At 38.4% G+C, this 27,186-nt stretch overlaps 1 protein-coding gene across 1 annotated transcript in view; it reads left to right on the forward strand.

The window, feature by feature from the left end:
• Positions 1-27,186, forward strand: part of LOC126184487 (uncharacterized) — a 514,130-nt gene that overhangs the window by 435,342 nt on the left and 51,602 nt on the right. Inside the window, exons 22-23 of the mRNA XM_049926880.1 lie at positions 3,906-4,078; positions 24,784-24,950. Coding sequence (XP_049782837.1) covers positions 3,906-4,078; positions 24,784-24,950 — 340 coding nt within the window. The remainder of the gene's footprint in view (positions 1-3,905; positions 4,079-24,783; positions 24,951-27,186) is intronic.

The following is a 27,186-nucleotide window of genomic DNA, read 5'->3' on the forward strand; positions in this document are numbered from 1 at the left end:
TGGTCATAGAATAAACTATATAATTCAATTTCCAAAAAAAAAAATGTTGTCATAACTTGGCAGCAATAAATGCTAAAATTTACTTGCATATATAATAAAATGTGTTAGGTTTTAACAAAAACTGCACCTTCATATATTTACCCATTCTAGTCATATTGGGGGTGGCAAGACGTGGATCTGAACAACCGTTGTCCTGAGTGCAAGTCGAAAGTGCTAACCACTGTGCCATCTCACTCAGACAGATTATTTAGTCTGTCCTTCATGTGAACAAAAATAATACAGCACAATTAGTACTTGCCAAAGCAGATGTATGTAAATAATAAATATATAAAATGTATAAAAATAGTGGTTTAATATTTTTTTGATTCTGTAAGTAATTAATGAACTGAACTGTTGTCACTTAGAAAACTATTGTGTTCTTGTTTTCAGACAGTTGTATATGAGAAACTCTAAAACAGAAGCAATTAAATTAAACTCATTAAGCCTAGCAATAACAATTAGGGGTGGGGGGGAGGGGCTATTTTATGCCTACCTTTTGTAAATGCTGTAATCTAGTCATGTAATTGATATTTTAAAATTGTGAACAAATGTTTATTGTTTTTAATTTTTTAATCATTCATTCTACCAGATTCTTTAAATGTTATAATTTTTGTCAGTTAAACTTAGCTCAAAAATTTAATTTTGAGGTCGTAGTGGGATGTGAATTTTCACAACAAATGTCATATTCAGTATTTTCAGTTTCAGGACTCTACATACATCTCAGAGCCTATTTTATAAGTATGTTGTTAATGAGAGTCAATAGCAGTTAATGCAATTTGTATTTTTTAAATTGCAGTTCATATAAAGTACCAGCCTGTTGGTAGCATACATTATTGACAATGCGTTGATATTGCTAAGACTGCTGAAAGATATTTTAAGGTTCTGGACTGTTCTTTTTTTGTCAAAGTACTTTGACCCCACTCCTTTTGGTAGTATATGTCTTCAAAAATTCATTAGCATTGCTAGGGCTAACCTTACAGCTCTGTAATAGGAGCAGTCAAAAGAGGGCTCACAAGTATTTGGAATAATTGAAGATGTAATGACTGAAGATCTTATAAGTTATGATAACTTTGTTGGAATCTAGAGGAAATATAAAGTAAAGGGGGATGGTGTAATAAGTATTTCAAAGATGATAAAGTCACTCAGATGGGTGAAAGATGACATAGAAACATACAAGTCAGAAGGCATGGAATGTACATGTTAGAAGGCAGTAATAACAACTGCCAAGTCTTGTTTATAGTAATCAACAGGCATTGTCTCCTATGAATGCAATGCTTTGTTGCCTTGGTGGACGATGGTTTTGGACAGGGGTTTCCATCTATGGTTTATATTTCTCTTCTATACTGAGAAACAATTGAGATTTTAGAGGTTTCCAGGAGAAAAATAAGCTGTGGATGGAAACCCATGTCCGAAACTGTCATAGTGTTTCATGAGAGCAGCAGCTAGCTCCATCTTCTCCACTGGTGATTGTGGCAATCAGTCATGATCACTGAATAATGAACAAATTGTGAGATGTTCTGCCTATGGTCCATCAGCATGTAAAGTCACATATGCTGCTGAATGGATGGGCATGCACCAGTGCTTATAACTTTGATGGGTTCCTATCCTCAATTTGTTCCTCAAGATACCCTTTACAACCCCCTCAAAATTTGTTGCAACATTTCTGGGACACCCTATAGATATTATAGGTACTAATCAATATTTTTTAGTGGTTGTGGATAAAGAAAATTTATTCTAGGAGTAATGTAAGAGCCTTAGACAACATGGTTATTGCTAGACATAACTATTTGGGAGATCATCTTCAGAGTTTGGAAGGAAAGAGAAGGAGCCTATAACAAGTTGCAGCTTTGAGTCAGCCTATAAGCTATTCTAAGATGGAGTGATTGTTAGTGCATTGCCTGTGAAAAGTGGGAATCTGGGTCCAAATACCAGTCCAGCACTCAGTTTAAACTTGCCACATAAAATCAACACGTAATATACTCTGCATGGTGTAATACATTTTTTTATTAGTAATTGTAAATAATACTGCTGTACATCTGTCAGTTTTAACAAACACAGCCACTTAGCACACCCATTCCTTATGACATTGTACATGATAAAAGTAGTGTATTGGAAACCAAGTTTAAAGCAAGCTTTAAATGGAAAAAGGAAATATATATAACAGCTATAACAATTGAGGATCTCATTATGCTTGTAAACTGAAAAAATGCTATTGCATATTACATTACAAAAAACATTAAAAAGCCCACAAATAAAATAGAAAATCCAATATTATCTAATTACAAGCTTAGTGGTAAACTTCTGCCATGTGCCACAGCGTTTAAATGCCTGGGAGTAGTACTATGAAGATGTACATAATGGAACAAACATATGAGATCAGTAATAGGGAAGGGTAATCGGAAACTTAGAGGTTTTGGCAGAATTCTGGGACTGTTGACTCCTTCTTCTAAGGAAACCATATCCGAGATGTTGACCGAGCAAGGTGGTGCAGGGGCTAGCACACTGGACTCACATTCGGGATGACGACAGTTCAATCCCGCATCTGACCATCCTCATTTATGTTTTCCACGATTTCCTTAAATCACTCCAGGCAAATTCCAGGATGATATGACTTCCTTCCCAGTCCTCCCCTAATACAATGAGACAAAAGACCTTGCTGTCTGGTTTCCTCCCCCAAACAACCCAACCGAAGATGTTGATTTAACATATTCTTAAGGTACTGCTCCAGTGTCTGGATTCCTTAACAAGTAGACCTGACAGCAGACATTAAAAAAATTTAGACACATGCTACTAGTATTATAAAAAAGGCAGTATACTTCTTAGAAAATTGAGAGTAGGTGCACATGGAAATTAAATGGGAATCTTTGGTAGTAAATAACGTTGTTCTCATGAAACCCTGTAAGGTAAATTTAGATAACTGGTGTTTAATGTAGACTTTCATCATATATTTTGGGTGGAGTTCATGAGAATATCATATAATATCGTGAGCATTATAAAAGAGAGGACACAAACAGAAAGTCACTTTTCCCTCATCCAGTTTGCAAATGGAATAAGATAGGGGGTGTGGAAAACTAACACTAAGTACCTTCTACCATAAACTACACAGTGCCTTACTGTAAATATGTTTTATATTCTCCAGAAAGTGCCTCATGAAGTATGGACACTTTTACCATTTCCAATGGTAATTCATCAACTGGACAGGAATTTTAGCCAGGCAGTTGTTGACTGGGTGACTACACAAATATGCAGAATTTCATCAAGGTCCTTTTTAAGATGAGCTGGCTGTGTATCAGCACTGACCTCACTCAGTACTTTCCTTTCATTTTAATTGTCATCTGTAAAATTAGAAACTTGCTCTTAACACATTCTTTCAAAGCACTCATTTCAGTCATCTACACAACACAGGAACACATCCAACAGAACACAAAAAGGCCAGAGAAAAGGTAATGAAGCACCAGCTTCACTACAGCACTATGAATGTGTTCCTGTATGTACCACTACATGTTATCATATATAAACTCACTCCATACTTTGAATTACAGCACATGCTATGATTTAGTCATGATATGTTACTTTTTTCCACAAAAGCAGTTTAATAAGTGAAACTTAATGCTTTAGATTCTGTGGCTTACTGTTTTATTATGCACAGTCACATCTTTACTTTAGAGGTAGGACACACATGACATCTATCAAACAAAAATTTATAACATATTCATTTTTGCTTTTCTATTGTTTTGTTATGCTTGTCTATTATATCTTTGTTACTGTCCTCTTTTAACTTTTTCAGTTATTTCAATTTTTACCAATTAAAGTTTGTCAAACGCGTACATTTGAATTTTTTAAGGAGCTTTTCTCTATGGTTTCAGTGAGAGTTGACTGTACACAGGCTGATATGTTGATTACATTTTTATTTGGAGGACCATTTGAAGGACGAGTCTATGCAACGGGTAATCCACAAGCTTGTTTTGAAATGGGCAGTGGGCAATCTCAATTGGTTTTACGAATTCCTATGGGAACCCAGTGTGGAACTGTGCAGCAGGTAAATAATACTTCGTATCATAGTACTGCAGTGCATTTTCATTGAGTATTTTATTGTATTTACATGTGAATAAGAAACAGCAATTGAAATCATTCAAAAGTGATTTGTTCATAACTCAGGATCTGATTTACATGTCAAGTCACTTTTCTTAATTTTATTAATTTGCACTAAAATTTATTGTTTGATCAAATAATGTCATAAAATATATGTTTTATAAATCAAATGATACAAATTTGGTATCCAAAACTGGAAGTAATTCTTTTATTCATTTCTGGGAAGATAGTGGAAAAACTGAACTCATACTTGGAGATTTTTGAACCTTTCATCTTCCAATGTTGGAGACCTCATCAGAGGCTATAAAGATTTCAGAGAACAGTGGCAAATTTGAACAAGCTCAGCAGGCCAAACTGTTTAAATTTGCTACTGCTATCTGAATTTTTATAGCCTCTGATGATGTCTCCAACACTGGAAGATGAAATGTTAGGAAGATAAATAGGAAGAGTTAGGAAAAGAAAGAGAGATCATAGCTCAATGCCCATAAAAAGAAAATTGCCAAGGATGCAAATAACATCTGCGAAAGCCTAGTTTCATTTTTAATTTTAAATGTCCTCAAAGTAACTTGTAAAATTCAGTTAAATGCTTATTATTCATTTTACTCTCTAAAGAGTGGAAAAAAACTCCCCATCCATGCTAGTAAAATCCCAGTGCCCCAAAAATGTAATTATTCAAAATAATACCAAAATATGTCAGCTAAACCAGGTAAAAGTGTAGAAAATAGGAATAAGTCCAGAAAGATTTTTGAGGTGAATCACTCTCTAGGTTCCTTTTCAGCTGTCCTGATAATATTCATACATTTACTGTTCAATATATATAGCACAGAATCATTAATGTGAACCGCACATACGAAAAACTCTGAAATGGCAGATTACATGTTCATTTTCCCCCCTCATGTTCTTTACTTTTAAATGATGAGTTACATTGTATCAGGAACACCATTTTACCTTGCTTATTATGAGGGTACTATCAAAAGTAAAGATAGAAGGCACAGAAAATAATTTCAAAACATTAGTGACTAACAATGGTGCTGTGTCATAGAAAGACACATATGCAAGACTGAGAACTTTCCTGACTTTCTGATGAATCATTTGCAGAGCTATAGAGCATGTACACACCCATGAGCACATGCTGCATGTGTGCACCCAACTACCCAGCCACACACCCACCCACACACAACACACACACACACCAATTTTTTGCAGGTGCTGCACCTTGGTAGAGGGAATGTGTCGAATGGAGTGGGTGAGGTGGGCAAGGCGAGAAAGGAAATGAAGAGAGAGAGACCGGGTTGTGGAAGGGTGGCTGATGACTGGGAGGGAGAGGCAGCAAGTGCACAGCTTAGGAATGTGGCACCAGTGAGATGAGCTCATTCTGGCCATAAGCAGGGGGAGTTGTGGGCAGAGCACAGTGACTTTAACAAGGAGATTGGGAAGGAGAGATAGGACAGAGTAAGAGGGACACTGTAGGAGAAGGTGGTGTGGGTGCAGGATGAGTGAAGTTAATGTACTGTGACTGGGATGTAGGTGTATGTGAGGCATGGACTAACAGAGATTTGACACCAGCAGGATTAAAAGATCAAAGGGGGTGTTGCAGGGGTAGCTACTACCTACATAGTTCAGAGAAGGTGGTATTAGGGGGAAGTATCCAGATTGCACAGCTTGTGAAGCAGCCACTGAAATCAAGCATGCTGTGCTCAGCATGCCACAGCCTGCTTGCCAGTACTTTAAAGTTGTACTTGATTTTGTCAAAACTATAAGTCTCATATCTTGCTGTACTGAAAAATATCCTGGAAATTAGTGCTATTAATGACAGTACTAAATGATGTAGACTGGACAAGAAATGAATTTTAAAAGTGGTTCAACCATTTTATTTGCACTATACCGTAGTTGATGACCAGTTCCAGTTTATACAGGTAAAGGAACCACTATGAGGATGCAAGTAATGTTTGCTTTAAATAAAAGCTGTAATGGTGATAAGCATTTGTTACCTTTGAGATTAGACGTGGTGAGTTGATGTTAGTCAAGAATGCCTTTAAGACAACAAAGATGACATTATCAGCACCTCACTGTGTTTGAGCATCTCACTGTGATTGAATGAGGCCATGTAAGAGGCCTACTAGAAGCTGGATGTTCCTTGTGCAATACTGCAGTAAGACTAGGCAGGAATGGAGCCACTATACATGATTGCTGGCAGAAGTTGTCATGATAATGTATGGTCACAAGGAGATAGCATACTGGATGGCCACATTGCGCAACTGAGAGGGAAGATCATTGTGTTCAGTGTATGGCTCTGGCACATCCTACTGCATCTGCAGCACCAATTTGAGCAGCAGTTCACACCACAGTGACGCAACAAACTGTTACAGATCAGTTACTTCAAGGACAGCTCTAAGATAGATGCCCTGCAGTGTGCATTCCGCTGACCTCAAACCACTGCCATTCGGGTGTCAGGCAAGAGATCATTGGAGGGCAGGGTGGACATCTGTCATGTTTTCTGATGAAATCTATTTCTGCCTTGGTGCGAGTGATGACCATGTGCTGTTTAGGAGGAGGCCAGTTCAGGGGTTGCAACCAACCGGTGTGCATAATATTGCTAGACACACTGGACCTACACCTGAAGTTATGGTCTGGGATGTGATTTCATATGACAGCACCCTTACTGAAAACTGTACGTCGGTCTAGTGATTCAAGCAGTTGTGCTGCCATTCATGTACAGCATTTGAGATGGTCTTTTCCAACAGAATAAAGCTCTCCCACACACTGCTGTTATAGCCCAACATGCTCTACAGTATATCAAGATGTTACCTTGGCCTGCTCAATCACTGGATCTGTCTACAATTGAGCACATATGGGACATCATTGGACAACAACTCTAACATCATCCACAAACAACATTAAGTGTTCCTGTATTGACCGACCAAGTACAACAGGTATAAAACTCTATCACACAAACTTACATATAGCACCTGCACAACACAATGCATGCATGTTTGCATGCTTGTATTCAACACTCCACCGGTTACATCAGTTATTAATGTACTTGTGTTTCACATTTGCAATGACTTAGCTCATGTTTACGTTAATATGTGATCTTGCAATGTCAACCACTTAAATACAGGTGTGTTACCTAGAAAAACATATTCCTAAAATTATGTTATTCTACATTAGTTATTTTTTGGTGTTGTGATTTTCTTCTGCCAGTGTACATGCTGAAGAAGAATCACCCAATCATTAAACATAGTCAAGTATTGGTGTAAGTTCACAGTGGCATAATATATAGTTACAGCCATGTGAAAGTGACAGTACAACACTAAATAACTTGCAATATTATCACCAGCATTAACAGCAATGTCCAGTGAGCAGAGTTTATAGGTCATTAACACTTTTGGGTTGCATATCATTTAGCTCACCCAAGATTTTTAAGACACAAAATGTTACTCAGTTTCATATTCTTTAGAAACCTGTGTTGCATGTATTATAATTGTGCACAGCAATTCACTCTAAATGACACAGAGATGTTACTCAATGGCTTTCCAGTCCCAGGCACTGAAACAATCTGACTGAGATGTTATTAGTGTACTGTTCAGTTTCAGACTGCCAATTTTGGGGAGGGGTGGGTATTTAAAGACAAGTGTAAGAACATGATGTGATTTCTGAAATTACTTATTGCTTTCAAATTTGGCTAGCTTAGATTTTACTATTTGGCACTATTGTTTGGTTTATGAAAAATGTTCCAAGTTAGTTATTCATAAAAGTACATGGAACATTATTATTATACATAATCTAAAATCCCTTATTGATGAGTATGGAATATACCTTGAAATAAATATTTTATGACTCTGAATTATTCAAAATCTGAATTACTGACTGAATTTCAATGAGATGTGTTTTCTGACTCAGGAAAATATAGCAATAAAATTATATTGTTTAAGTTCAGAATGTTGCAGCCATTAAATAAATATGTTATCAGAAAGTCAGGGCTGTCTGAATAATTAGTAACAATACCTCTTCTACTGCTTATCTGCCACAATGTTTTACCATTATATGACATCCTCATAACTTCAATTTGCTGTAATTTTAATTATTCTAGTTTCCATTAAAACCACTTGCATCATTGTAATCAGGAAATCAGCTACAAACAATTGAAATAAAAGTGTAACTGAGATTTTACATAAACAACAATTTTACATATTCCTATAGAGATTGTCTATTATGTGTGCAACTGCATTAGATATAGCATGAAAGAGTAAAAAGTTTTAGTTATCCTTGGGAGCATAAATCATAACAGATGGCTTAGATTGCAACTTGCTATGTTTCAAGCAGCATGTTCTGACATCATTGGGTGGTCATCTCTGCTCTTTGCTTCTGTCTCTCCTCCTCTCTTCTTCTTCTTCTTCTTCTTCTTCTTCTTCTTCTTCTTCTTCTTCTTCTCTCTTTTTTCCCCAACCAAAGCCAATCAAAATCTAACATAAATCCTGCGCTCTCCAGTTGATAATTTTGTCAAACTGTGACCCTTCCCCAACCCACATATCAACCCTCTGGTTACCTTACAGGAATTTCCTACCATCAACTTGGCCTCACCACGTTTCCCACTTCTCTTCCCAAATCAATTAAATAAAAATTTTACTATGTGACGTAGGTGATGTGTCAGTACTGACACTATAAATAGGCAAATAAACTTAAAGTAAGGTTATAATATGAATGTTGTTACTTCTTCAGACAGATAATATTTTACATGGTTATCATTAATATGTAATATATGACTGTAACACATGCAGTGTTGCTTCTTCAAACATGCACTATTTCACATGGTGATCATTCAAGAAATGATCTACATGGTAGGAGAATTTACTATTCAGATATTCTTCATTTCTTCCTGTTCCAGATTTTATTTACAAATTTGATGACCATATAATTAAGAGTTTTTTTCATATTGTTTGTCTGGGGGTAGGTAACATGTAACTTGCTCTGTGTCTTGTCTCATACTGATGCAAGAAGCAGTTGCTCTCAAAAAGTTGTGGATTTCTCATTGTGAAAATGAAAATCTCATATGTGTACATGCTGGAATTGACATTAGCTCCACTTTTCAAATAAAAGTTTGCAGTGTTGTTTCTTTTTAGCTCCTGCCATGGCTCAGATGATCTTTTTTTGTAGTCTAAAAGTTTTGAGTAGGTTAGTTTTCTCAGAGCCCCAGAAAATTATACTACATATAATGACTGAAACAGAATATGTATAATATACAGTTCTTACAGCAAAATCAGTGATACTATATATGACATATACGAACTGTTCAGCAGACTCTGTATGCTGTTCACCTGATGACTCCACAACATATTTTTATTTACTATTACACCTACAGAACAGCAAATATTTTTTTTAATAAATACAAAACAGCAAACTTGGGTATAGTGAAGGGAAAAATGCTGTTTGGTGAAGATGTGGTGAAGATATGGAATGAATGCATTGAGGAATTGTATGACAGAACACTTTTATTGAGGGGCATAAGAGGAAACAAAGGGGAAGCAGATGAAGATGACAAAGGAGATGACATTTTGTGAGAAGAATTTCAGAAAGCTCTTAAGGATCTATGGAAGAACAAAGCAATGAGTATTGATGACATTTCTGCAGAACTAATCATTAATGCTGGTGATAACATGAAAATGATGCTGCTGAAACTGATTAGGTCCATCTGTAACACAGGTGAGATACCAACCTATTTCCAGAAGTGCATCATGCTTCTCATACTGAAGAAGACATCAGCTACAAAATGTGAGAGTAGAACTGAAAAGAACATTTAGGATAGGCTCAGTAAAGTTCAATTTGGATTCAGGAGGGGACTAAGAACAGGAGAGACAATTCTGGTAGCGAGGCTTTTTATCAAAAAGCAAATACAGAAAAATAAATCAACTTATATTACCTCTGTATACCTGGAAAAGGCAACTGATAATGTTATCTGGCAAGAGATGTTCAGAGGTCTGAAGAAAGCAAGTCTAAAATATGACAACATATAGATGATACCCAGCTTCTATAAGAATGAAGTGACTGTGGGTAGGAATTTTCAACACAACCAAGAAGCAAAAATTAGAAAAGGCATGAGAAAAGGATGTGATCTTTCTCCTCTTATATTCAGTACTCACATCAAGGAAGCTATAGGCCAAGTTCATGGAACTGCTGGGGTGGGGTTTAAAATCAATGGGCCGAAGATAGACATGCTGTGTTATGCAGATGATACTGCTGTGTTCACTGAGACAAAAGAAGATCTAGATAAGATTCTCAACACAATTGAAAGGATTTTCTGTAATCAGTATTGTGTGGGAATAAACAAGTAAAAGACTGAAGTAATGGTATGCAGCACTAAGGAGAACATGAATCTTTAAATATAAGAATTGGAAGAGAGGAGCTAGTAATGATAGATGAATTTGCCTATTTGGGAAGCAGGATTACAAGGTATGGTAGAAGGTGGAAAGAAACTGTGAGCAAAATACAACAGGTCAAAACTGCACTAAATTTAAGAAAGGACTTACTCACCAGCTTGAACATCAGTCCGGAAATAATGAAATGTATTATGAAACCATTTGTTTGGAGTGTGTTCCTATATGGGTGTGAAACTTGAACAACAGGAAAACAAGAAATTAGGTAGCCAGAAGTGCTGGATATTTGGTGCTACAGAAAGATGATGAGGATCGGCTGGTGAGACAGAGCTTCTGGATAAGAAGTACTGAGAAGAGTACAGGAAACCAGATCTCTGTGGAGGTACATCCAAAGAAAAAGGGAGAAATTTATAGAATACATTTTAAGACACAATAACATCATTGGAACTATTGCAGAAAGAGCTACTGAGGGTAGAAATTGCTGGGGGTGACCAAGGATGTCATACATGCAACAGGTTATGAATGATGTGTGATGCACTACATTCATCGACATCTACATCTTTACTCCTCTAACAACTGTGGAGTGTATGGCAGAGGGCACATCCCCATTGTATCAGTTATTAGGACTTCTTCCCATTCCATTCACATGTGGAATGTGGGAAAAATGATTGTTTGAATGCCTCTGTGAATGCAGCAATTATTCTAATCTTATTCTCATAATCCATACGTGAGTGATATATAGAGGATTGTAGTATATTCCTAGAGTCATCATTTAAAGCCAGCTCTTGAAATTTTGTAACAGACTTTCTCATCTTCAAGAGTCTTCCAGTTCAGTTGCTTCAATATCTCTGTGACACCCTCCCATGGATCAAACAAATCTGTGGCCATTTGTGCTGCCCTTCTCTGTATACCCTCAACATCCCCTGTTAGTCCTATTTGGTAGTCCTATTTGGTCCCACACACTTGAGCAATAGTGTAGAACTGGTCACATGAGTGATTTGTAAGCAATCTCCTTTGTAGACTGATTATAGTTGCCCAGTATTTTATCAATAAACCAAAGTCTACCGCCTGCTTTACCCATGACTGAGCTTATTTCATCATTCCATTTCATACCCTACACACTGTTACACCCAGATACCTGTATGAGATGGCCCATTTCTGACAGTGACTCATTGACAATATAGTCATAGGATACTACATTTCTTTCATTTTGTGAAGTGTACAATTTTACATTTGTGAATACTTAAAGTAATCTGCCAAACTTTGCACCACTTTGGAATCTTATCAAGATCTGACTGAATATTTATGCAGCTTCCTTCAGACAGTGCTTCATCATAGATAACTGCATCATCTGGAAAAATTTGAGGTTACTATTAATATTGTCTGCAAGGTCATTAATATACAACATGAACAGCAAGGGTCCCAACACATTTCCCTGGGGCACACCTGCAGGTACTTCTGCACCTTCAAGGTAACACGTTGTGTGCTATCTGCTAAAAAGTCCTCAATCCAGTCACAAATTTTACTTGATACCCTGTCGAATTGTACTTTTGACAATAAGTGTAAGTGTGGTACTGAATCAAATGCTTTTCAGAAATCAAGAAGTTCTGCATCTACCAACCTCAAATTACAACAACAAAGAGAGAGAAAGAGCACACCAAGGAATTTGACACATTTTACAGTATTCAATTTTTTGTCCATATGGCATATCTCACTTATGCCTTGTGCTGATTTTTCTATGGTAGAATAAACAATTTCTGTTTTGTAAAGTTTAAATTCAAATTGTTACTTTTGGTCTACATACCTACTTCCACAAGAGTTTGCTCAGTATGGCAGATTAAGTCTTCATCCGTTTTATGGAAGACTATTACTGTTGCGTCTTCTGCATAGAGGATGGTGCTGGACTGTAGCTGACATGGCATATCATTCATGTAATTCAAAAATAGTATTGGTCCTAATATTGAACCATGTGGAATACCTAATTGTGTGTGTTTCCAGCCACTGTTATTAGCAAGTACTCTTTCTTTTCTGTTTGCCATGTATGATGACATGCAACTGAGATATTTTCATGAAAACCATAGCTTCTCAGGTTTTGGAGAAGCAGGTGTCGGTTCACAGTATCTAAAGCATTGGTAAGTTCACAAAAGATGCCTAATACACACAGTCTATCATCAGGACATCTGCTGATTTTTGTGGCCAATTCATTTATTGTGTAGTTTGTGGTGCAGTTTTTCCTGACACCAAATCAATTGCTTACAATAATCACTTAGGTATACTATAATTTTCTATCTGATCTCATGCAAGCCTTTCAAATATTTTTGAGGAAATTGGTAACAATGAGATAGGCCTATTTTTTATCATTTCATCTTGTTTGTCCTTTTTATGAATTGGTCAAGCTTCAGCATACTTTAATCGATCTGAAAAACACCTCTCATCAAATGACTGGTTGATTATGTGGGAGAGTGGATGCACAGTACATGAAAGACTATTTTTATGATTCTAACTGGAATGTCACCACAACACAGTGAGTTTAAATATTTTTGGGACAGGGTGATTTTCAGAACATGAGAGTATGAAACATGGGAAAACTTAAAATCTACTGATAAATTGATCAGTGGAGTAGAAGGAGTTGCCCACCAATAAATCCTTTAGGCTTCTCTTAAACTGAATGCACAGCCCAACATTTCTCTCTCAAATCCATCTCCCTCCATCTCTCAACCGCCAACTCTCAGCCATCCCCACCCCATTACCACCTAGATTCCTATTTATCATTGTTGATACCTGTTATGTCCACACTATAACACAACAAATATTCCATGATAGCCAAATTTATTTGACCTTCTGTCACTCAAAACAAAACTTAAGTTCGACTACACAACGCTCCGCTGGCTGTAGCACCAAGGAGAAATCAGAGTCACTAGTAGAGAATACAAGTCCAAAACACTGCCAACCAGTCAATACCAATGCGTCGCAAGTTTCCAGCCATGGAGGCCACAGTACGGTTTGGTCATCATGAATCCAGCAGCCATTAAACGGGCTCAGGGAGCTTGCTTAAATCCGCAGGTCCGGCCAATCAGAGTGTTGGTAGATGGTGCCCTTATACGGTTGCTCACTCTGGTGGCAAGGGCAGTGCCGCCAGGGTAATCCGTATCGATAGTGGTGTGTACGCTGCCGCTAACCCTGCGATGATGCGTTCACTTGTGCCAGTTGTTGACATCGTGTGCGACACCAGTGGTACTCACTGTGTGCCGCGCGTGTTGTAGCATGCCGCGCCGAGTTGACGGCTGCTGTGCGGCGGCCGATACGACAATACCAAATGCCTATACACCAATATCCCTCATACCCATGCCCCTGCCCACACCTTACTGTGATCAAATACTATTCCATCCAACTTTCTTCAGACTCCAAACCCACCATTTCTTATACACCCATCTCTCCTCCACACATTGCACATGATATTTACATGGCAAATTATTGTCCATGCATGACAATAATAAATGCGTAAACAAATACTCACACCCTGCAACCATCCTACAGGCTCCAGTACAATTGCCTCCTGCATTTTTCCCCAGACCCTCAAATTTTTATCTACAGGTCCCATTACAGCTATCTAATAAGTGCATTTGTCCATTTTCCTTGTTTAATTCACATGCTTGCTTCACATTTTTACCTCCAATATTATTCCATAATGTTTATTCATACTTGTCAGTACTGATGTCATTTACATTCCTCTGTATCCTTCTATAGTGTCATCCCATCTGAAATGGACCTCTGCTTCAACTGTCTAGATAGAGTCAGAAAAGTGTCCCTATATCTGGATAAAATGCAGTCCCACATACTGGTCTTAAAATGCTACTTAAGTGATGGAATTCAACACTCCCCCTACCCCCAGCAGACTAATCACAAAATTCTCCTCTCTGCATGCTACCCCACCTTTCACAATCACCTTCAAAACTTCAAATTCTGCCAATACCTACCACTCACTAATCTGATACTAAAGAAATAAAATCTCCATTGATACCACATTGTAGCTGGTTACTGTTGCAACATACACTCCTGGAAATTGAAATAAGAACACCGTGAATTCATTGTCCCAGGAAGGGGAAACTTTATTGACACATTCCTGGGGTCCGATACATCACATGATCACACTGTCATAACCACAGGCACATAGACACAGGCAACAGAGCATGCACAATGTCGGCACTAGTACAGTGTATATCCACCTTTCGCAGCAATGCAGGCTGCTATTCTCCCATGGAGACGATCGTAGAGATGCTGGATGTAGTCCTGTGGAACGGCTTGCCATGCCATTTCCACCTGGCGCCTCAGTTGGACCAGCGTTCGTGCTGGACGTGCAGACCGCGTGAGACGACGCTTCATCCAGTCCCAAACATGCTCAATGGGGGACAGATCCGGAGATCTTGCTGGCCAGGGTAGTTGACTTACACCTTCTAGAGCACGTTGGGTGGCATGGGATACATGCAGACGTGCATTGTCCTGTTGGAACAGCAAGTTCCCTTGCCGGTCTAGGAATGGTAGAACGATGGGTTCGATGATGGTTTGGATGTACTGTGCACTATTCAGTGTCCCCTCGATGATCACCAGTGGTGTACGGCCAGTGTAGGAGATTGCTCCCCACACCATGATGCCGGGTGTTGGCCCTGTGTGCCTCGGTCGTATGCAGTCCTGATTGCGGCGCTCACCTGCACGGCGCCAAACACGCATACGACCATCATTGGCACTAAGGCAGAAGCGACTCTCATCACTGAAGACGACACGTCTCCATTCGTCCCTCCATTCACGCCTGTCGCGACACCACTGGAGGCGGGCTGCACGATGTTGGGGCGTGAGCGGAAGACGGCCTAACGGTGTGCGGGACCGTAGCCCAGCTTCATGGAGATGGTTGCGAATGGTCCTCGCCGATACCCCAGGAGCAATAGAGTCCCTAATTTGCTGGGAAGTGGCGGTGTGGTCCCCTACGGCACTGCGTAGGATCCTACGGTCTTGGCGTGCATCCGTGCGTTGCTGCGGTCCGGTCCCAGGTCGACGGGCACATGCACCTTCTGCCGACCACTGGCGACAACATCGATGTACTGTGGAGACCTCACGCCCCACGTGTTGAGCAATTCGGCGGTACGTCCACCCGGCCTCCCGCATGCCCACTATACGCCCTCGCTCAAAGTCCGTCAACTGCACATATGGTTCACGTCCACGCTGTCGCGGCATGATACCAGTGTTAAAGACTGCGATGGAGCTCCATATGCCACGGCAAACTGGCTGACACTGACGGCGGCGGTGCACAAATGCTGCGCAGCTAGCGCCATTCGACGGCCAACACCGCGGTTCCTGGTGTGTCCGCTGTGCCGTGCGTGTGATCATTGCTTGTACAGCCCTCTCGCAGTGTCCGGAGCAAGTATGGTGGGTCTGACACACCGGTGTCAATGTGTTCTTTTTTCCATTTCCAGGAGTGTATGATGGGGTTTGGCAGCTACCTACAGCTACCCATCCACCAGAGGCCAAGTGGATAACGTAAAAGATCTGTTAGGTGGCTTGTCTACACAGGGGTTCAGTTTTACACTGTTTGTATTTTGCCCAAATGTAAACATCTAAAGATTATCAGGGGGCCTACGCAAGTAGTTAGTGAATGATATATGTGTATAACATGAATAAATATAAGTAAATAAATAAGTAACAGGGAATTAAGCAATAATTTCTCAAGATATTGCTGTAAAATTTGACTTTTACAACTGATTTATTCACAGAAAACAAATGAAATTTGCATGATGGCCCCACATAGAATAATACAATCCACAATGTTACAGATGAGATCAGAAATAATTGTTCTAGCAGAGCAGTTGCAGCCAATGGCTACCATAAACCAAAATCATTGTGCAGTGCACTCAAATGCATTTAGAATACATAAATTCCTAGTACTTTTCAATCAACTCTCTTTGTAACAAATAGTTCACTGTACCAGTCACTTTTCTAGCATGCACACTTTAAAAGTCTCAAAATCACCACCCAACAGGAAAATCAGATGCCAGACTGAGATTCATAGGAAGAATCTTAAGGAAATGTAACTCAACCATGAAGGAAGTGGCTTATAAGGTGCTTGTTTGACTGATTCTTGAGCATTGTCCATCAATATGGGATCCTTACCAGGAAGTACTAATAGAAGAGATGGTGAAGATCCAATGAAGAGCAGATCATTTAGTCAGTGCGAGAGCGTTGCCTAGATGCTCAACAAACTCAATTGGCAGACGTTACAGAGAGGTTTACTACTGAAATTTTGAGAGAGCACTTTCTGGAAAGAGTCAGACAACATGTTACTTCCTCCCATATAAATTCCACATAATAACCATGACAGGAAAATTTGAGAAATTATAGCCAATCTCATTTTTTGCAGACTACAACTCTTTTCCCATCAATTTCTGATTCTGATTCCTCGTGACTGACTTCAACCTACTCAAAATCTTATTTATCCTCCTCAAGATCAATTTCCACAGTTTTCTCACAAGAATATTCCTGTTTACTATTTCATCAGTCTTTGATAGGATATTATCTGATTTCCTATGCACATCATTTATTTTATCAGTAAGTCTAGAATTTAAATCTTCAGTTTCATACTTTATATCTTTAAATTTTGAATCAATACTTTCATGAATTCTGCCAATTAATTTATGACTCAATGCATTGAACAACAGAGTAAATTTATTGGCCAGGGCTGGCATCTAGCAACACAATATGTAATGCAACTGATGCCTGTATTTAATATGTGTGTACTGTGAGGCTGATACTGTAATGTTGACAGCTACTGTGACACACAGACTGTGAACTCGGTCATGGTGATGCACTGTCAAGGATCCAGTGGTGTGAGAAAGTCACAGCAGCCTCTGTGGCATGGAGATTCTGCAGCAAGAATGTGGTAATGTTGGAACTCAGCAGTTGTAGCATGGGCAGGACGTTACATGGGCAGTGACAAGGAGGTGGCAGTGGCAAGGATGCTGTGGTGTGGAGATGCTGCAATGGCAGCAGTGCAGAAACATGACTTGGGCGTCGACATGGAGGTGGTGGTGGCAAGGGTCCTGTGGCATGGAAAAGCTATGGTGATGGCAGCAGCATGGAGACGTGGCACAGGCAGTGACACAGATGTGGCAGTGGCAGGGACACTGTGGTGTGGGCAGATGTCAGCAGGGATCAGAACAGTGGCTGAAATGTGACCAGTGACCAGTGGCACAGCAACAACAGTGATGGCAGCAACAAGTGAATGTGATGGAACATTTAAGGGAAACAGCAATACTTGCAGGCAGCAGTGCGATCAGTGGCAGACCACTACAACTGTGTGTTTATAGAATATCATCTCAGTTATGTGACTGGATTCATGATTTCCTGTGAGAGAGGCCACAGCTCATAGTAACTGATGGAAAGTCAGTGAATGAAACAGAAATGATTTCTGGCAACTCCCACAATGTTATAGGCTCTCTGCTGCTTTTTACCTATATAAACAATTTAGGAGACAATCTGAGGAACCATCTTACATTGTTTGCAGATGGTTCTATCATTTATTATCCAGTAAAGTCATCAGAAGATCAAAACAAATTGTAAAAAGATTTAGAAATGATATTTGTATGGTGCAAAAATTGGCAGTTGGCCCTACATAATTAAAAATGTGAGGTCATCCACATGAGTTAAATTTCAGTTACATGATAGCTCAGTCAAATCTTAAGACTGTCAATTCAGCTCAATATCTAGGAATTACAATTACAAACAACTTAAATTGGATAGAACACACAGAAAATGTTGTGGGGAAGGAGAACCAAAGACTGTGATTTATCAGCAGAACACTTAAAAGTTGCAACAAATCTGCAAAAGAGAATGCCTAAACTATGTATGTCTGTCATCCTTTGAAATACTGCTGCATGGTATAGGATCCTTACCAGATAGGATTAACAGAGTAAATTGAAAAAGTTCAAGGAACAGTACCACCTTTTGTATTATTGAGGAAATAGGTGAGAGAGCATGATAGACAAGATGCAGGATTTGGGGTGGACATCATTAAAACAAAGGCATTTTCCGTTGCAGCAGGAACTTTCGTGAAATTTCAATCACCGACTTTCTCCTCTGAATGTAAAAATATTTTGTTGATGCCAACCTACATAGAGAGGAATGATCATCATAATAAAATAAGGGAAATCAGAGCTCATAGTGAAAGATATAGGTATATGTTTGTTCAAGGAATAATAGAGAATTATTGTGAAGGTGGTCTGATGACCTCCTTGCCAGGCACTTAAGTGTGATTTGCAGACTATCCATGTACATATAGATGTGAAAATAATGGTTCTGTACCAGACAAAACTACCCAATTGCAAGATACCTGGAGGTTTGTTGACTACCTACAGCTACCGATCCACCAGAAGGTGAGTGCACAACCTAAGAAAACTGTTAGATGGCTCATTGTATGCTTTTGCATTACCCCCATATGTAAGCATATAATTGTTATCAGCGGGACTATGGAAGTGATTAGCGAATTTTATATATATATATATATATATATATATATATATATATATATAAAAGAAAGATGATGAGACTTACCAAACAAAAGCGCTGGCAGGTCGATAGACACACAAACAAACACAAACATACACACAAAATTCTAGCTTTCGCAACAAACGGTTGCTTCGTCAGGAAAGAGGGAAGGAGAGGGAAAGACGAAAGGATATGGGTTTTAAGGGAGAGGGTAAGGAGTCATTCCAATCCCGGGAGCGGAAAGACTTACCTTAGGGGGAAAAAAGGACAGGTATACACTCACACACACACACACACACATATCAATCCGCATATACGCATTTTTTCCACATGGAATGTTTCCCTCTATTTTAAATATATATATATATATATATATATATATATATATATATATATATATATATACCTATTATAACCATATCATTAATTCCTTCCATTATAAAATAGAGGGAAACATTCCATGTGGAAAAAAATATATATATATATAAACACTAATAAATATAAATAAATGAACAACAGTGAATTAAGGCTCTAATCCTTCAGGATTTTAATGTAGGCTTACCACACTTTTGAATTTACTGCAGATTTATTCACAGAAAACAAATTTACCTACATGGTATAATACTAATCCCAAATGGTACAAATGAAATCAGAAAGCATGCAGAGCAATTGCAGACAATGGGTACCATGAGCCAAAACTGTCGTGCAGTGCACTCAGATTCTGTTAAACTGTATAAATTCATGGTGCTTTACAAATTCAATCAAATTTTGTACTAAATAGTTCTCCACATCAAAGTTTGGTCACTTTTCTAACATTCACAGTTTAAAAGTCTCAATATCACCAACTGATATACTGAAAATGACTAACTAGGTAGGTTTTTTAATATATCCTTATGCCATGTATTCATTTGTAGCCAGATTTCATCCACTAACGGTTGCTACATCGTGTGCACTGGCAACATGTTGTTATCTGTTGTTAAATGAATTTGCAAACAATTGTTAATAACTTTTTTTTTAAATATAACAAGCACAGTGATATTTTATAAGAATTTTCTTGTTGTTGTCATATCAACACTGTTTCCAGATTTTTGTAGCTCTTCTGGATACAATTTTTGTATTTTTGGGGAATCTTTATTTTAGTTCCAAATACAGCTGGAATCTTGCCATTGTAGCATGCTGTTCCCCCTCTGTCTCCTTATTAGAAATTCTCAGCAACATCTGCTTTATCTGTGCTTACCTGTGTGGCCTGGCAATCACCTTGCAACTTGCCATCTATATATATTTCTCAACAGTAGATGACACAGTGTAGTATGACACTGTAGTCTGATATCTTTCACTGTGCTCCCATAGAAAGAATCTCAGCTCTTGTTGACCAACACCTCCAGCCAATAGCCTAACCTCCCATATCAAGGATATGAACCACTTCCTTTCAATTACCACCTGAATCCCTGCTTGTCACTGTTAACAAAAATTCCTATAAACCAACATCCCTCAGTCCATGCCCATGTCCTTGTAAGATTGAACACTACCTCACCCAATGTCCTTCTGACTCAAGACACACCACTCCATTCCATGAACATCTAACTAACTGTATCCTCACATATAACTTCTTCTCCTATGAGGGGAAGATATACAAACAAATCTGCAGGTCAGCACTGGGCAACTGCAGAGGACCCTATTATGTCAACCTTTTTATAGACCATCTAGATGAAACATTTGAAGCCAGCCAGAATCCCAAACCCCTTGTCTGGTTTTTATTCATTGATAATACTGTCATTACCCAGACCCAGGGCCCAGACACCCTATCCTCATTCCTCCACAACCTCAACACCTTCTCTCCCATCCACATCACTTGCTCCTGCTCTGCCCAGCATACCATCTCCACAGACATTGACCTACACCTCTCTGATGGCTCCATCCATACCTTTGTCCATATCTAGTGCAGTAACCATTAACCTCGGTCTAGAACAACTGAACCATATCCTTCATCAGGGTTTGAACTATTTATCATTGTGCCCAGCAGTGAGGAACATCTCACCCATAATTGTTGCCATCCATGTCAGAGTCGCATCTCCACAACATCCTAATCCAGTTTTATGTTACCCAAAAGACCCACCTACAAGACTTCTCTGATACAAACACCTAGTACATCCTACATCACTCTCATCATAGGATTACCTATCCTATTAGAGGCAGGGCCACTTGTGAAAGCATTCCTGTCATATACGAGCTGTAACTTCTGCACAACATTTTATGTCAGTACGACCACCAGCCAGTTCTTCCCCCAAATGAATGGCCACTGCCTAACTGTAGCCAAGAGCAGAGTTGACTACTCAGTGGCTGAACACATTGCTAAGCACAACATACTTGATTCCAACAACTTCTTCGCAACCTGTATCCCCCCACTCATCTCCCCCACTTTAGGCTCTCTGAATTATGTAGATGGTAGCTGTCCATGCAACACATCCACTGATCCCATAATCCTCCTGCCCTCAATCAAGCTCCTCTAGCCCCTGTCCCAAACTCACCTCCCTCTCTGCACCAGGACCCTGGCCTCAGTCATCTTTCCACCAGGACTTTCCATTACCATATTTCGAAAAATTGTATTTCCACATTCTGGTTCCCGTCAGATCACCAAAGTTAAGCGGTGTCGGGCTGGGCTAGTACTTGTGTGGGTGACCGTCCAGTTTGCTGGGTGCTGCTGGCAAGCAGGGTGCACTCAGCCCTTGTAAGGCAAACTGAGGAGCTACTTCTTTGACAAATAGTGGCTCCGGTCTTGTAAACTGATATACAGCTGGGAGAGTGGTGTGCTGACCACATGTCCCTCCATATCCACATCCGCGTCCAGTGACACTTGTGAAAAGAGGATGACACAGCAGCCTGTCAGTACCGATGGGCCTTAAGGGGCTCCGGAACGCCCTATACTTGCAATGTTAAAATAACGCTTATAAATTACATCTTTCCTCACAAAGTATTTGAGGTAGGAAGTTGAACTTTTTACAGATTATTTATTGGAATATGGGGCTACAACTTAACACAGGGATTTTACAAAATTTTAGTTCAGTTATTAAAGATTATTTTTTTTCAATTGTAATGAAAATTCACAACATTTTTTTTGCAATTTTTTATTTATATATTCAAAAATATACAGTTTTTTGGAAAAAGGCTGTGTTAAATTATGCAGAAGGTACTGTGTAACATTTACTGAAAGTTTGAAACAAATATGTTTGGAAGATCCTTAGAAAACATGTAATTAGTATGAGAAAATAAAAGTTTTGGGAATCGAGCGACAAAGATTGGATTAACTTTTTAGTGCATTCCAGGTCCATAGGATGAATTATCTTCATCCTCTGCAAACTCCTCCTCCAGCTTCCTCTTGTTCCTCCTCCTGTTTACTCTTGCTTGTATTTCTAGACTCTTTACAGCCCTGTCTGCAGCCCGAAGGCGTTCCTTGTCTAAAGCAAGCATGGCTCGTACCATGTTAGAACCTATCTTCATTCCCATATTTCTAAATACCTTGCACCTTACAATGTTGCCATCATTGAAAGTCGCAACAGCAACTTTACTTTTACTCATTATTATACTTCAACAAAACAGACTCAAGAAACAGAATTAATTACGAATATTTTCGAGATAACGACAGAGTAAATAAACATGAAACAATCGACAATCACACCAGCGATATATATTGAACCATCACAGGTTAGCCACAACACATACTTTATCTCACATCACTAAAATGTACCTGATGAACACGGACGTTAATAATAACACCATTTGACAGCAGTTTAACAGCGCCACAGTCGGTCACGCCCATGTAGAACACATTTCAAAAAAAATTTAAAAATAGTTGTAGTCTTCAGAATTGAATAAATTATATATCTATTAAAAGGTAATAGTCTGCAGATTCAGAAAACGCAAAAAAGTAAAAATTGAACTTTTCATGATTTTGAGCCTTTCCGGAGCCCCTTAATGGTCTGTTCTGGCAGAGTTTAGCTTTGTTTCCATATTAAATTTTTATATGTTTGGAACACATTTTTAGTTATTTTCCCATCACTTGTGATGATACTATTTTTTATGAGCTTCATAATGTGCATTTTCTGTTTCATTGGTAAGGAAGTGTTCCATGTACTCTTCTGGTCAATTTTTTACTATCCCTTGAACTTCACCAGTCCTTACAGAAGGCTTGCTGCCTATATTTTTCTTGAACTTCAGTAAAATTTATGTTCATCTCGACTATTCAATGAATATAGCAAAACCTCCCACCTGAAGTACATGGTAGGTCTGTTGTGTCTTACACTGTTTGTTGATTGAACCAGTCATGCAGTAAAAGGAATCCATGGACAGCATTTCTTGTTGCTTGTTTTGGATAGCCTAGGAATTTTTTCATAAATCTTCCCTGGACTGATAACATGCCATGGAGCAAAACAAGGACCATATTTATGTCCCAGAAAATGCTGTGATGATTTCCTTGTGTTAAGATGAACAAGTTTTCTTCGGACTTGAGTGTGTGTGGCAACTTTTCAGTGCTTGCTAGTTACTCATAGGAATGTGACAATCTGTCCATGTTTCAGTGACTGTTAACATCAAATTGAATAGATTATCATATTGTTCCATCATGGCATGAACCCTGCACTAATCATATTTGTAACCAACATAACATAAATGAGAACTGACTTTTCAAACACAAGATTGCTGCAGCAAAGGTCTGATGTATTCTAGCTCACTGTAATTTTTCTTCAGTTTCTGTTAGACTTCTTATCTTAACATTTTGGATAAGCCTCATAACTACCTTCCTTCCAGGTCTATGTTAGCATGCCTACCTCATACGAGGTGTGACTAGAAAGTTCTAAGAATGGGTCCGCTACTGCTTACTGGTTTGGCAGTCAGGTACACGGAGAGTGGGAAGTGAGTCATTGCCTTGTTCTTGAACACCCTCTGACAGGAAACTGTATTTCCTTTACTCAGTTCATTGTGGAAGCTGGCTGAGTTTTGGTCTGTTGCTGTGAAAGTTCACGACTTAGTGCACTCTGATTATATACTTACAATTAGGGAGATGGCTGATGAACTTAATTTAAGTTTCTGTGCAGTTCAGTCAATTTTAACTGAAGATCTGAACGTGCATCAAGTGTCCGCAAAATTCATCCCAAAAGTATTGTCAAGTGACCAGAGACAATAGTGACTTGAAGTGTGCCAAGAACTGATTAATCAGACTAAAAATGACCCAGATTTGTTAAATAGGGTAACTACAGGTGACAAACTTCAGGAAAAAAATTTCCAGGAATATTTCCAAAAGTGGAAACACTGTTGGAGTCGGTGTGTTCAGTCAGAAGGGGACTATTTTGAAGGAGATGACCCACAGTAGCATGTAATTATCACCATTGTACAATTACAAGCTGATTCTTAAAACTTTCCATTCACACATCATATGGAGATAACATTAAGAAGAAAATAAACTTTTTCTGTTTCATTAAAGTCTAGTTCAGGCATAAGTTTGGAAGTTTTATTTAAAGATTTTCAAAACTGACTTGCTAATACTCATTGGCTATCAACATGTTAACGGCTTTAGAAGCATTGTTTTTCTGACTTGAGATTGCACATTTAATTTTTTTAATTGGGCAAGTAATTCTAAAAGTACTGTATTGATTGCTTATTTGATAGGATGTTCTGTGTTTTATTTATCTATTTAATCACTTAGTCTAATTTAATTAAATGAATTATAAATTCTGATTAATGTACATTGTAGGGCCGCGGTCGTTATGTTAATCATGTGGTAATCCAACAAAATCCTGTAATAATGCAAGAGACAGATAAAACAGTAAGAGTAGAATGTTCATTTGATGCAAGTGATCAGACTGTATCATATGCACCAACCGGAGGCCGAAATCCAGAAGGCAGTGGTATCAGTGTCACGTAAGTATTTTCTGCTATAAACCAAGATTGTTCAATGAGATTTAAAATTGTATTTGTGCATATATTACCTACACATACCATTAACTTTGCTTTATATTACTCCAACTTTGTTAAATACGGTGACAACATGCATTGGAATATGGTGATTATCATTTAACTTCTATGTACCAAGGATGTAAATGATCCACACAAAGCCATATTCTAATAATACAATGAAGTTTAGAGTTACTGGAAATATCTGTGGTCAGAAAATCCATTTTGGGCATCATATTGAAGAAACTCTTTAGAAAATGCATAAAAATCTATGCAATGTTTTTTAAGCCCAGTGGCTATGTATTTACCAAATGGTAGAGAGAACAATCTGGCAGTAATGTTGAAAAGCTCTCAGATTTCCAGTGAGGTATAGTCATTGAGGTACTATGGCATATGAATGGATGCCATACCCATTGTCTTCTAGCAAACTGACTTAACCAGAAAATGATGAGCGTGACACTCATCAAAACATAGTAGTATCTATCACTAGCACCTGGCTAAAAACCTGGGAGGTTTTCATCTGTAGTGTACACCAGATAAACATTCACACAATCTGGTGTTAGTTGCATTCCAAATTTTATACTGTTCTATTTTATGTGAGCAATAAAACAAATTCTTAATAATAGGTCCTCAGGGGGAGCCAAAATAAGTTATTAATGGAGTTGTGTGTAAAAATTGGAAATGACTAAGAAGTTTATTGGTTTCTGGAATCCATGTTACTGGTTCATCGTACCCTTCAAGACATTCCCAACATGATGCCACAATAGCTATTTGTGCTTAGAAAACCTACCATAATTTCAACTGTAGAATTAGGATTGTCTTCTTCCCAGAATGAGGAATTTCTTTTGACTGACAAACATGATTAAAATGAGTGAGATCTTGTTTGGCCCAACTATTAAATTGCTGCAGCATGTCTTTGAATCTGTTAATTGTTAAGAAAAGTTCCTATGACCTTAACAAAGCTGAATGCAGCTTCCGTCTGGAGAAAGGGCAGTTGCAGTCTAATTCATTATTGGTTGAAACTCTAACCATTTGCCTCTATGATTTTTTGTAGTAATAAAATGGTAGATCCAAGCTAGCAGTGGAGATAATATTAGCAAAATGCTCTGACATTCTCTTGGAAATATCTTAAGTGTGATTTGGACACTCCTCTGCTTTATTATAGCTACTTATTTGAATGTTCCATGGATTATAATTGCAACCTCTCACTATGAAGTGAAATGAGTTAGTTTTACAATTATAGTAAATTATCTCAGGAAAAATTACGGCAACATGTTGACCATTTTCATGATTTTGTAAGGTGCTTTTTTATATACATACAGTGATTTATACCTACCTATAAGGAGCAGTCAAATGAACATGAGACAGATGGAAAAAAAGTAATTAAACTGCTTATTATTTCAAAAGTAATCACCATAACTGTTAATACATTTATCCCACAATGAGGCAAGACAGTCAATGCCTTCATGGAAAAATGTTTCCAGTTGCCTATAGAACCATGATTGTACCCAGGTGTGCACCTGTTTGTCTGAAGCAAATTGATGGCCATGAATGTCTTTCTTTAGAATCCATGTTCTTCAGGACACCAATAATATGGCAACCACATGAGGAGGGATCATGACTGTATGGAGGATGTGTATTGAATTCTGAGGGAAATTTCTGCAGCAGACTTGAAACAACTGTGGCAACATGTGGGTCCACCCACTTATAGCTTTGGACAAAGAGGGCACTCATGGGTACGATCATGGTTCTGTAGGCAACTGCAAACTTTTTTCCATGATGGCATTGACCATCTTGTCTCACAGAAAGCTAAACATATTAACAGTTATATGATTAGCTTTGAAATAATATTTTCCATCTGTCTCATTTTCATTTTACTGCTCCTAATATGTTCAATCTCTCTCATGCTCTCTTAAAAGCACACTCAGAATTTCTGTGTCACACTAAGGCTGAATGATTGATAGTGTAAATTGTTTCTCCTTCTAGTATTATATTTATGAACATTACTGTTGTTGGCAGTGGCAAGAAAAGCATTACTCAAGAAGAGAAATTTGTTAACGTTGAGTATAGATTTAAGTGTCAGGAAGTCTTTTCTAAAAGTATTTGTACAGAGTGTAGCCATGTATGGAAGTGAAACATGGACCATAAAGAGTTTAGACAAGAAGAGGAAAGAAGCTTTTGAAATATAGTGCTACAGAAGAAT

This window comes from Schistocerca cancellata, chromosome 4 (assembly GCF_023864275.1).
Source record: "Schistocerca cancellata isolate TAMUIC-IGC-003103 chromosome 4, iqSchCanc2.1, whole genome shotgun sequence".
NCBI lineage: Eukaryota > Metazoa > Arthropoda > Insecta > Orthoptera > Acrididae > Schistocerca > Schistocerca cancellata.